Below are 13,082 nucleotides of genomic sequence, written 5' to 3'. Positions count from 1 at the left end.
TATTTAAAGGTTGAACTTTGTTGGTGTTTTAATTTCTCATCGTTGGTCGGAAACGAGGTCGTTTTTGAGGATGTGGGAAGTCACCTTTACACCCCCCCCCCCCACCCCCACCCACCCCCAATTTTAACTTCTGCTGCGGGCGTCCTGTATCCGGATTATCGTTTCTTGTCAATTAATTATTTTATCAGGAAATCAAAATCTGACGTAAAGGCAGGTCACGTGCTATTGAAACAAACACGACGTTTTGATTGGCTGGGGCAAATGTATGCATACTTATAAATACAACTCAATATTAATTAGTCGTCCCTTTGTAGGAATTTGATTTCTCGCTAGGTAAGTTCTAGAACTTAATTAGACATTAATTAACTGCAGAGATTACGGCAAATGATGTTAAAAAAAAGTAAAGTTTCCCTTTCAAACCTGACGGTCTATGGGGCAAGTGAAGTAGAGTTTACTTGTTGCTGTAACCTCGGTATATCAAGAGATAGTGTGGTCATCACTATGCCCAGCCGCCTTTACTCTTCTTAACATGAGTTAGGTACCCATTAGAGTTGGGTGGACTCAGGGACGTTCTACTGACTTGAACCCATTCGAACTCGAAACTTACGGGTTAGCAGTCCAGCTCTCTACCGCTAGACCACTCCGTACCATAATTGATGTTATCTGAGATGAAAGTGTTTTAGTCTGGCTATCTCTTAGACTTTCGAGCTTGCGGAAAGTCACGAGTTCGAATCCCGGGCTTGAGTCTGTAGGACGTCCTGAGTCCACCTTGCTCAGACTGGTACCTGAATCACTTTAAAGAAACCACGGCGTCTTGCCTTGGTGCTGACCACACTATCCTCTTGTATGCCGTGGTCATTGGAATAGATGAATTCTACTTCATCTGCCCCCTGTGTCTTGGGCACGAAGGGAAAATTATGATGATGATTCTATGTGAAAAAAAATTAACCACGTTAATGTTAGTAATATTAAGTTGAGGCCCTGTCTTCTCAGTATGTATCATCCAGGTAATTGCAATATTTTCTTTGTCGGAAAGGTTTTTTTAATATTTTATTTTAAATTAAAATTATTATTTTTTTGCTGGGATGTTGAAATAATCATTGGCGTCGCTATCCAGGTGGGGGATATACAGGTGATGGGGAAGGCATGGGGCTGATCTTGCTGGCCTAGAATTGATTTACTTCTTTTCTTGAATATTAATAAACGTGTTTTAGTAAACGAAACATCGTTATTGACATTTGATGGGAAAAATACAACGCAATCACAGAGAGATATAAGATTTAATTTCAATAAAAACGTGAATGTTCTTCAGGCTGAGCCATACGATAATGACGTCAGTGGTTCCAGCCCAAGTCTCGCTACACGTGTGTCTACGTGCCCTCCTGCTCCTGCTAATGTTGACCTGGTGCCAGGGAGCCGTCAGGAACTACTACATCGCTTCTAGAGACGTCTTATGGAACTACTGCCCAGGGGGAGTTAACCTAGTGGACCCCAACGATCAAGTGTGAGTTGTTTTCTTTTAGTGCTAGAGTAGGGTGTGTGGTGGAGTGGTAAAGACATTAATGCCCTTGTGTGTGGTAAAGACATTAATGCCCTTGTGAGTGGTAAAAACATCAATGCCCTTGTGGGTGGCAGATAGATTAGTGCCTTTGTGGATGGTAGAGAGATTAGTGCCTTTGTGGATGGTAGAGAGATTAGTGCCTTTGTGGATGGTAGAGAGATTAGTGCCTTTGTGGATGGTAGAGAGATTATAGCCCTTGTGGGTGGTAGAGAGATTAGTGCCTTTGTGGATGGTAGAGAGATTAGTGCCTTTGTGGATGGTAGAGAGATTAGTGCCTTTGTGGATGGTAGAGAGATTAGTGCCTTTGTGGATGGTAGAGAGATTATAGCCCTTGTGGGTGGTAGAGAGATTGGTGCCTTTGTGAGTGGTAGAGAGATTGGTGCCTTTATGAGTGGTAGAGAGATTAGTGCCTTTATGAGTGGTAGAGAGATTAGTGCCTTTGTGAGTGGTAGAGAGATTAGTGCCTTTGTGAGTGGTAGAGAGATTAGTGCCTTTGTGGGTGATAGGTGCCCTTGAGTGTGGTAGGTACCCTTGTGTGTGTTAGAGAGACTGGTGCCCTTGGGTAGAGGAATTCGTCCCTTGCTTGTAGTGGAAAAATGTTGGAAATTGAAAAGACAGACTGGGGAGTTTGCATATTACCAGCCATTTGTTATTAACGTAAAATGAAACAAAAAAACGTTTTACAATCTCCAGGACAGCCGACAAGTATGTTGTACCAGGCACCAGCCGTGTAGGCAGCAAGCGTCTGAAGACCCTATTCTTCCAGTACACTGACCAGACGTACACCACAGAGATGGTCAAGCCGGCATACCAGGGTCTTCTTGGACCAATCATACGTGGGGAAGTCGGTGACGTCATAGTCGTCTATTTTTTCAACAACGCCTCCAGGAATTATTCGATCCATCCACATGGTGTTTTCTATGAGAAAAAAAGTGAAGGTCAGTTAGTGCTAAACATAACTCAACTCTACTTCACCTGTTATCTCATGTGTCAAATATTTCTCATAATGTCAGTAGTTATATATGGACTATATAAGAAAGTGATGGGAGAGAAAGTTTTTGTGTGTATATTATAATGATGTTCGTGATACCAAAATACAACAGTGTCCAGAGGCGTAGCGATCCCTCCCGGCGCCCGGGGACCCAATATTTTTTATATTTATAATTCAAAATAGCAGCTAAGAAGAGCTTATTTTGGCGCCTCTAGAATCGGCGCCCGGGGAAATATGTACCCCCCGACACCCCCCCCCCCTCGTCGCTACGCCTCTGACAGTGTCTATAAACAAATGTAAGGGTTAGGGCTAAGATGGTTTTAAAATGTACGCGTAAATAAAAATGTTAATGGTCTGAACAACAATATCCCATAAATCATTTACACTCTCATCTTTTATCTTTACAATCAGCAAACAGGTAGACTGAAATATCTTTTTTAAACTTCGCACGACGTCATCATTTTATTTTTAGGTGCGCTATATTTAGACGGGACATCGGGAATTTCCAAAGAAGACGACAGCGTCATGCCAGGGTGCCGGGTCACCGTGACGTGGAACGTGACCGTGAGTGATGCCCCGGCAGAGGGTGACCCGGCGTGCCTCCCGTGGGTGTACCACTCCCACATCAACACCAGGAGGGACGTGTCCACGGGGATGATAGGCGTGGTCGTCACGTGCAAGCCAGGTGAGGGTCGCTTGTTTAGTGGGGTAAGGGGGGGGGGTAAGGAGCGGAGGGTCACATATTTAGTGGGGTAAGGGGGGGGGTCACATGTTTAGTGGGGTAAGGAGTGGAGTAAGGAGTGGGGTAAGGAGGGGAGGGTCACATGTTTAGTGGGGTAAGTAGGGGAGGGTGACATTGATTGCATTTTGTAAATCGAATATTTTGATCGAGTTTAATCTTGCTAGCACTTTGTTGGATATATTTGTGACATTTCGCTGTATTTATGTTTAAGACTTTTTTTATTAGTTGGATATTTTTTTTTCAATTTTAGACTATTTCTTTTTGGTAAAATGTTGGAGATTTAACTATTGCTGAGATTTTTGTAGGCTTTTGCTTTGTACGATTGGGCTGGGGTTCATTGTTTGAACAAAGTGCTTAAATTAGACTCTGTTGGAAATTTATTTTAATTTTTACCTTTGAGAATTTAGGAGCTTAATACAAATATTTATTTTATTTTTAACTACTGTTTAATTCAATTATAAACAAGAATTAACTTCATTAACCAATGTTCCTTCTAAAGGGAAAAGGATAGTATGCTACATGTATTTTATGAGCTCGGTGTTCTATACCTATTTTACAAGGTTATATGTATTGTAAAAAAAAATGACTGCTCGGCAGGTTCTAATGTACTGCGCGGCAGCTTAGAGTTGATATTGCTCACAACCTATTGACCTGCGTACTCTTCTCACCCCACAGGTACACTGAACTCCAAGAACGAGCGTGTGGACGTGGATGTCGAGGTGCCGTTGTTCGTCATGAACTGGGACGAGAACATCAGCTGGCACCACAGGGACAACATCAACACCTTCTGTCTGTCACCATCAACATGTCAACACCTGGCGGACAGTAGTGACCCAGGTTTTGTGGACAGCAATTTGATGAGGTCCGTTAATGGAAGGTCGTTTGGTACGCTGGAGGGATTGGAGGTGAGGACATTGTGGTAGTTGTTCGAAGAAGAGGGGGAGGAGGGGCACGTCCAGGAGTAACATCGTGCAATTATAACCAAACCTTAACCTCTCCCTCCTATAGTCATAAGTAAAGTAAAGTAAAGTTCCCTTTCAAACCTGACGGCCTATAGGGCAAGTAAAGTAGTGTTCCCCTCGGCCTATGAAGAGATAGTGTGGTGAGCACTGTGCCCAGCCGCCTTTACTTTCCCTAACGTGTGTTAGGGACCCATCAGAGTTGGGTGGACTCAGGGACGGTCTACTTGAACCCGGATTCGAACTCGAGACTTACGGGCTAGCAGTCCAGCTCTCTACCGCTAGACCACTCCGACCTTAAGTCATACTTTTTCCATAAATGATTCCTGAATCGACATTATAATTTGGGGCCTACTCTTTTTATTTGATTTTGTTTTGTCCCTAAGAGAATCCAAAGCTACATTGCATTATTTTACCTACCATCCTTCTTCCCCTTCATCGTTTAGTACCTCATCGTAAAGTCATACTCAGCATTTCCTCAAAGTTTCATGATTTCATTTATTGACGATCTTTTAAATGTAATGATAGAATGATTGTGAGACATTCAAGTTGTTATATTTTGTCTAGCACTAGAGCTAATAATAGCCATGTAAAAATGTTAGTATCTTTTTGTCATTGATTAATTGGTGTCAGTCTTTAAGTAATGCATGTGTGTGGGATCTCACGGTATCAAAGTGATGGCAGTGGTTAGTAATATGCCCAGCCACTACAACGTACCCATAAGTCTAATTTCAACTATGTTTTACGGGGTAAAGTTAGAGATGGCTACCCTTTCTAGAAAGTAGAGTTCACCTTTTTCAGGGACCTCGGCTTATGACGGTTTAGTGTGGTCAGCACTATGCCCAGCCGTCTTTAGTTTTCCTGAGCGTTGGTCATGTACCCCATGAGAGATACGTGGACACAGGGATAACATACAGACTCAAGTTTAGGATTTAAACTCGGAACTTTCGTGTAGCATTCGTATGCTTTACTATCCGACCACGCCGTACCACAACGTCATCCCTACCCCACACAAAATATAATAACACATACATATATATCATGCACTTCTCCCACCTTTTCTAATAAGTGTACGATACCTTGTAATACAAGAATCTAGAGATTTACCAAAACAAGCTTGACATGTTTCTGACAGGTATGTGTTGGAGACCGTGTCCAGTTTTACGTCATCGGTTTTGGGAACGAGATGGACGTCCACTCGATGCACTTCCATGGTCAGAATCTCAAGTACCAGCACCGGAGGTAGACACTGATGCAGTCTATAGTTTCTGGCTAGAGTTGTGTTTAGAGTTTGTATGTCGCAGTGTGGGTTGTCTTTCTCGCATCTTTACACGCTCTTTTGCCGTGTATTGATGTATCTCTATTTGTGTACCGGTGATCGTAGGGTTTAGGAAATAGAAATACGTGTTTTACTTTATGCGGTTATAAGACTCTGTGTGTGTTTGTGTATGTGTGTGAAAGAGAGATAGAGAGCGTGTGTGTGTGTGTGAGAGAGAGAGAAATGAAAGAGATACAGAGAATGTGCCAGTGAACGATATGCGATAGGGCGGCGCTGGGGTTTGAAAAAATGTATATAAAATAGGGCCTATTTATAAGCTAAGAACTTCACACCCCCTCCACCCCCCACTTCACCTAGACAAAGTTATAGGCTGGATTTGTCGCGGATCTAATAGCGCAGATGTTTAGTGTAAGGTTAGTCTAACAACCTAAACAACCTAAACGGTAGTTAAAAAACCATTAATCACCGTGTTGTTCTATCAATGTGTAAAGTTACAAACAGAGCTCTAACCAACCATAACTGAAAAATTTTGTAGCGTTTAGAGTAGCATCAGACTATGCACTATCTCACTCCACTATTACTTCCAATAGCTGAGTAGCTCTGTGTACTACACCTGATTAGATGTATGCCCTTGTCTAACTAGTTATGACATGGAAAAGTTTATTAGCCAGGTGCCACATCAAGTACATTTATACATCTTCTATCCTTCTAGAGGCGACACCGTGTCTGTGTACAGTGCCACGTTCGTTGCCGTGGCAACCAGACCATCAAACCCTGGACGATGGCTGATCGCTGACTTTGTCGATGACCACCAAAAAGGTATTTAGAAGTGATTTATTCTTAGATATAAATAGCTCCCTAAAAATCGAACATGATTTTTTATTTTTGTTAATTAATTTACAAAACGTTTTTGAAAATTTATTACTTTTAGTTGAATTGTTATATAAAATAACTTAAGAATATTTAGGCTAGCAAGTTTTGAACAGCGAAATTGTACTTTAAAATGACGATTTGAGTTTACTGTGATAATAATGATAAATATAATAGCAGTCCACACCTTAGCTTTAACACACACTCTTTGTTCTTCGGCTGCCTAGCAATACTCGAGGTTTAATTAGCAAGGGTGTTATGTCATAATCCGGATTATCTGACAATAATCATGGGTTAACACTGGGGACAGTTGGGGAAGCTAGCTTTGCCGATTTGCGTTTAAGTTTTTGTCTGCTAATGCGTTCTAACTGCTTGATACTAACTGATAGATACTAGTTCTTTAGAGGGAATAAGTGTATATACATGAAATTTCCCAAAGATTACTTTGACTTAAGTAATTTATAACAGAGGCGTAGCGACCCTTCCCGGCGCTCGGGGACAAACTTTCAATTTGGCGCCCCCCTCGAGAACAACCTTTCAATTTTCAATTTGCATCCCCCCCCCCCCTCAAACTTTCAATTTGCACCTCCCCTCCCATATTTTTTTTTATATTTATAATGCAAAACTGCAGCTAAAGTAAGATTTTAATTTGTTTTTTTACAAACCATTTAGGCGCCCCCTAAGGTCGGCGCCCGGGGAAATATGTACAACCCCCCCCCCCCCCCTCGCTACGCCTCTGATTTACAATCACGTGATTTCTCCAGAGGGTACAGCGGCGTTCTATAACGTGAAGACCTGCCCCAACAAAGGCTACAAGAGATACCCATCACGTGACGGCTACTCTGGGACGACGAGGGAGTTTTTTCTAACGGCCGAGGAGATCACGTGGAACTACGGACCAACGGGGTTGGATGGCAGGACGATGTTGCCATTGACAACGGCTGGCAGGTGTGTAAACCATCGTCGAAAATGTTAGCCTGACATTACCTTTAATTTGATATCTCTAGATATCCACACTCTACATATTCCGTGCAAAGCACTAGTGACAATGTGTGAACTTCTTCACCTTCCTAATGTTGAGATCTAATTTATTAATTTAAAAATATTTCTCTCTTCATACACACCCAGCAAATAAAATAACAACATCTATTTCGTCTACCCTGTTCAGATCAAACCAAAGTCTAATATATCCTTAATCTATCAGTTGCCAAGAAACAATTTTACCGTTGTAATGATTTAAACACAAATTTTTCTTCTATTGAATCATCACAATTCTACAGTTATTATAACTTTCCATGTCAGTCCAACAATAACCTCTCTCCTCCTCTAGTTCTAGCTTTAATTTCTAACCCCCTGGCACCCTCATTCCATCTCAGCTCTAAATTTTAACTCGTTCATTTTCTCAGCCTGCAAAAGCTGCAAATTAGGATCTTCTGATTACATTTAATTAATTCTCTAAATTATAATAATTTATTACGCACCATTAACTCTTCTAAATTTCAATCCCACCCAATTTTTAACCCCCAAAAATCTATTTTATAACTAGGCCTACTCTAACCTACCCCTTAAAACTGTACTTTTAACACCATCCACAGCCCATCGAATCTTTACTTCAATCTCAACCAAACCCGACTGGGCGGTGTGTACAAGAAGGCCAAGTTCATCCAGTACACAAGTTCACTCTTCTGTACCAAGGTCAGCAGCTCGCCCAAGGACGCTCACCTTGGCATTCTGGGACCGGTCCTGCGCGTGGAGGTCGGGGACAGGGTGGTCGTGACCTTGAAGAATCTCCTCCCCTTCCCCGTGTCCTTTCTAACCCACGGTCTTAGTTACGACGTAGCAGAGGAGGATAAAGGTGAGCCCACAGTCTTTTAAAAGACAGAAGGTTGAAAATATAATAAATTATTGTCATCCATATGGGAGATAAATAAAGAAATAAGATAATACGTCTAGTCATGGTGAATGATATTTGTTTTATACTTGGTTGAAATTTATTTTTCCAAAACAAACACACACACACATATATATATATATATATAAATAAATAAATATATATATATATATATATATATATATATATATATATATATACATATATATATGTGTGTGTAAGTATATATATATATATATATATATATATATATATATATATATATATATATATATATATATATATATATATGTGTAAATATATATATATATATATATATATATATATATATATATATATATATATATATATATATATATATATATATATATATATATATATATATATATTATATATATATATATTATATATATATATATATATATATATATATATATACATATATATATATAAGCATATATATACACAAGCTTAGATATATACATATATATAGGCCTATATGTATATATAAATTATTTATATAGGTATTTTTATTTGTTTATACCGCATTCGCTTACATCGCCATGAAACTGATGTATCTTGTAGTTGGCTATGGCGTACCAGGCGGATCAGTCGGCCTAAACCAGGTCCACACCTACAGGTTTGACGTGCCCACCAACCTACTAGAGGGGTCATCTGAACCTTGTCTCAGTTTCCTGTACACGTCAATGCACGATCCTGTCCGTGACCACAACACTGGTCTGGTTGGTGCAATCCTCGTCTGTCAGAAGGGATATCTGGCGTATAGGGTGAGTAAACATTTGGGTGTCTGGCGTGTAAGGTGAGTTAATAGTGGGGTATCTGGCGTATAGAGTAAGTTCATAGTGGGTTATATGGCATAAAAGGTAAGTTAATACTACCTGTAAACTTATGTAAATGTGTACACACGTATACATATATGTATAAATAAATAAATGCTAAAGGTATATTATATAGCTATAAAAAATTATATATATATATATATATATATATATATATATATATATATATATATATATATATATATATATATATATATTACAAATATGCTTACATATATTTTAGAGCTTGTTTGATTCATAATGTTTTTAACTCCCTCTAATTTACAGGGACCCAAGCCAAGCGAATATTTTTTACTGCTAGCAACATTTGATGAGAACAAGTCCCTGTACATGTCCCCCACCGTAAGCGTAGGGAATGATCTAGAAGGATTTGTTCAGTCCAACGTTAGATGGAGTAAGTGGTTTTTGCTCAAAGAACTAACATAAGAATAAACAAGACTATTTCTAGCACTATAGCCAAGTATATAGCTAGTAAATTTACGACTTAGCATCCCAGATTCTACAATATATACACATTCTTATATTTTGTTTCAACGTTTTGACAACTAAAAGCGATGTTCTGTTAGTTTCTGCGTTGTTGGATTTCTAATTACAATTTTAAAATACTCTGAAGCACTTTGGGATCGTCTTGAAATTACGTCACTTTCCAGTCTTTTGTGGTGGGAAGTGTGTGTGTTGGGGGGAGGGAGGGAGGGTTACACATTGAGATTTAAGATCGATGTCGTTACTAAATCTCAGACTTAAATCTTAATCTCTATATTCGGTTGTTTACAAATATGTTAGGACAAAACTTCTTAATAATCAATATCTAAACATTAGTTAATTTACTGAAAACATACCTAGGGTTGTTTTTTTTTAATACTTTTTACTATATTATTTTATCTCTTTACTAAATAAAAGAACGTTATTACATAAATATTGCAAACAAAAATTTGTGTTTAAATCTAAGTTTATTCAAATATATCTGACCCAATTTCACTCCCCCCCCACCCCCACACCAGCTGTCAACGGCTACTCCTACGGCAACATGCCAACCATCAACACGTGCATCAACGACAACATCATCTGGCACGTCATGTCCCTGGGGTCGTTCCTGGACGTCCACACCCTGGTCTTTGACGGCAACACCTTCAACGAGGAGGGCACCAACCGTGACGCCAGGAGTCTCGTGCCTGGGTCCACGGCTGCTCTGTCTATGACGCCAGATAATGCTGGTATGATGATCAGACTGACTCCTGCTTGATGCTGTAATAGCTGCGTCACGCTTAGAAGTAGATATTGTATTTGGCGGAATAATCTCTTATACTGATAGACTTATTGCGGATATTGGTCATACTTTCTCTTATAATATTCAACTTTCGCATAACAATTTCTGACAGCTGGTAAAGAAACCGGTCTTTATACTTGATGAACAAGCTCATAAATGAGTACTCAGTTCCTACGGTATATTATACTCGCAACACATTGCGCTATACTTGCTTTCATTTTTAGTGTAATGAACGTGTAGTCGATCCTCTAACAATCTTTAAATCAGCATCAAGGTAAGCATACCATACTGAAATGCACTCAGTATATAATCGGGTTCAGTAATCACATATTTCCTCGTAAAAAGTAGAAAATAACAAGGTTTTTTTTTTAAATTTATTTTTTGTTTTTTTTGCGATCCTTAAATCCTCTCATTTTAAAATTCCAAGTGCTAATATCATCAAGGTTAGACAAGGTATTATCTTAAATGTACCAATTTACGTTTGATGTCTAGGAAAATGGATGCTGTACTCTCAATCAACGACCGCCAGAGAAAACGGTATGTTCGCCTTCTACACGGTAACAGACTGCTATGGGAAATCTGGTGACGATGTTGAGATGCATGGGAGGATCAGAGACTACTACATCTCAGCTGAAGAGGTTCTGTGGGATTACGCCCCTTTGACTAGAAGTCCGATAACTGGGGCCAACTTGCTGGATCCCAATGTGTAAGTTATAGAAGTTATTGCCTTTGTCGGTTAGCTGTACACATAAGGGGTATCATTAGGGCTTGGTGTTATTATTATCTTCTTAATTCCTGTGGAATACTGTTCAGAAAAGGGACGCAACTACAAATTTCCATCGTCCCTCTACATGTCCCCCGCCGTGAGCGTAGGGAATGATCTAGAAGGATTTAAGTCCAGCGTTCGATGGAGTAAGTGGTTTTTGCACAAAGAAATAACATTAAAAATAAACACAACTATTTTTAGCAAGCTGGCCATTGTACTCGGGTTATGTGCAATAGTTTGGCGTTAGGATTAAGTTTAGACTGAGATTTAAGATGCAACTTTGGTTAAGGTTACATTTGAGAATGATGGTCTAATGCTAGTTTGAGTGCTAGATTTGGGATAAATTATCTCTTTGTATATACACAACTGTGAAGATGTTTTATGTACATGTTATTTAAAAAGCGTTTGACGAGTGTTTTTTTATTTTAAATACAAACAAATATTTTAATACAAAATACTTTCAGGATATCTTTTGCAATTGTTTCGTTTCAGCGAAGAAAGTATTTTCATCCGACACGACGACATGTATATCGGCCATGTGTACAAGAAAGCGGTGTACAAAGAGTACACAGACGGCACGTACACAAGCGTTAAACCTGGCAATGGTGACCTGCTGGGTCCTGTCATCATGGCGGAGGTTGGTGACGTCGTGAGGGTCACGTTCAGAAACATGGCGACCAGAAGATACTCTATTCACAGTCATGGCGTCCTTACTGAGTGAGTAGAGGGGGGGGGGTAGACATGGCGACCAGAAGATACTCTATTCACAGTCATGGCGTCCAGAAGATACTCTATTCACAGTCATGGCGTCCTTAGTGGGTGAGTAGGGGGGGTAGACATGGCGACCAGAAGATACTCTATTCACAGTCATGGCGTTCTTACTGGGTGAGTAGAGGGGGGGGGTAGACATGGCGACCAGAAGATACTCTATTCACAGTCATGGCGTCCTTAGTGGGTGAGTAGGGGGGGTAGACATGGCGACCAGAAGATACTCTATTCACAGTCATGGCGTCCTTACGGGGTGAGTAGAGTAGAGGGGGGGAGTAAACATGGCGACCAGAAGATACTCTATTCACAGTCATGGCGTCATTAGTGGGTGAGTAGGGGGGGTAGACATGGCGACCAGAAGTTACTCTATTCACAGTCATGGCGTCCTTAGTGGGTGAGTAGGGGGGGTAGACATGGCGACCAGAAGATACTCTATTCACAGTCATGGCGTCCTTACTGGGTGAGTAGGGGGGGGGGGGAAGGTCAAACATGTGTGTGGGTGGGGGAGCAGAACTTAATCTTTCACAGTCATGGCGTTCTTACTGGGTAAGGGGGGTAAGGGTTGGACCAAACAACTGTGGGTGAGTCAGTTTGGTGGGGGGGGGGGGGTGGAGTTCTACTCACAGCTATGACTTTCTTACAGCGTAATGGATCAAACTCAAAATATGTTGGTTTTTTTAATGGGGCACTCTCAACCTGATAACGAAACATTAATAGGACGATTTGGCAAAAAAAAAAAAGAAATTTTTTTTTTACCATAGACATTACTATTATACAGCAATAAAACAGCCTATAATTAAAGCTTATGTATGATGGGAAAAGTTTTTATAACTTTACACATAATATGTTATTTATTCTAGTTTATTATATAGTTTTCCAAACAAACGACAAACCAATTTTTTCTTTAAAAAATCTATGGCCCGAACACAAGAAAAGGGGAACGTTGTGATAGATTTTGAAACTTTTAAAAAGTTTTAAATATTTGGCCTTACTACTTTTTATTTTAGTTTTATTTTTTGCTTTAGACGTAATTTACAGGGTCAGTTCGCCTTGTTTGTTTACTTTAGTATTCCAGTTTTCATCGTAAGCCATGGTTTCGATTGGCTAACCGATTAAGTAGAGTTGAAA

The 13,082-nt window shown here is 39.9% G+C and overlaps 3 protein-coding genes across 3 annotated transcripts in view; all 3 read left to right on the top strand.

Moving 5' to 3' along the window:
- Window positions 1-1,328: 1,328 nt before the first annotated feature.
- Window positions 1,329-8,277, top strand: LOC131928853 (hephaestin-like). Its single transcript, XM_059284998.1, has 8 exons — window positions 1,329-1,504; window positions 2,255-2,499; window positions 3,025-3,237; window positions 3,970-4,199; window positions 5,389-5,495; window positions 6,176-6,351; window positions 7,167-7,350; window positions 7,998-8,277. The coding sequence occupies exons 1-8, from the start codon at window positions 1,329-1,331 to the stop codon at window positions 8,275-8,277; spliced, it is 1,611 nt and encodes a 536-aa protein (XP_059140981.1).
- Window positions 8,278-8,856: 579 nt separating this feature from the next.
- Window positions 8,857-11,907, top strand: LOC131928851 (ferroxidase HEPHL1-like). The gene is made up of 5 exons (XM_059284996.1): window positions 8,857-9,081; window positions 9,421-9,547; window positions 10,155-10,367; window positions 10,913-11,126; window positions 11,679-11,907. The coding sequence occupies exons 1-5, from the start codon at window positions 8,857-8,859 to the stop codon at window positions 11,905-11,907; spliced, it is 1,008 nt and encodes a 335-aa protein (XP_059140979.1).
- Window positions 11,908-12,367: 460 nt separating this feature from the next.
- The window catches only part of LOC131928850 (ferroxidase HEPHL1-like), a 3,881-nt gene continuing 3,166 nt past the window's right edge, over window positions 12,368-13,082 (top strand). Inside the window, exon 1 of the mRNA XM_059284995.1 lies at window positions 12,368-12,414. Within this exon, the coding sequence (XP_059140978.1) occupies window positions 12,368-12,414 (47 nt within the window). The remainder of the gene's footprint in view (window positions 12,415-13,082) is intronic.

Source organism: Physella acuta, unplaced genomic scaffold (assembly GCF_028476545.2).
Source record: "Physella acuta isolate Inbredline_101_S28 unplaced genomic scaffold, ASM2847654v3 ptg001556l, whole genome shotgun sequence".
Lineage (NCBI taxonomy): Eukaryota > Metazoa > Mollusca > Gastropoda > Physidae > Physella > Physella acuta.
The sequence above is the reverse complement of the archived record's forward strand: the minus strand, read 5'-3'. Positions and strand labels throughout refer to the sequence as shown.

Coding starts and splice junctions, on each gene's coding strand:
- LOC131928853 (XM_059284998.1), top strand. CDS start 1,329: ATGACGTCAGTGGTTCCAGCCCAAGTCTCGCTACACGTGTGTCTACGT. Junction 1,505..2,254: donor GTGGACCCCAACGATCAAGT/GTGAGTTGTTTT, acceptor TACAATCTCCAG/GACAGCCGACAAGTATGTTG. Junction 3,238..3,969: donor GGTCGTCACGTGCAAGCCAG/GTGAGGGTCGCT, acceptor CTCACCCCACAG/GTACACTGAACTCCAAGAAC.
- LOC131928851 (XM_059284996.1), top strand. CDS start 8,857: ATGAAACTGATGTATCTTGTAGTTGGCTATGGCGTACCAGGCGGATCA. Junction 9,082..9,420: donor AGGGATATCTGGCGTATAGG/GTGAGTAAACAT, acceptor TCTAATTTACAG/GGACCCAAGCCAAGCGAATA. Junction 10,368..10,912: donor TATGACGCCAGATAATGCTG/GTATGATGATCA, acceptor TTTGATGTCTAG/GAAAATGGATGCTGTACTCT.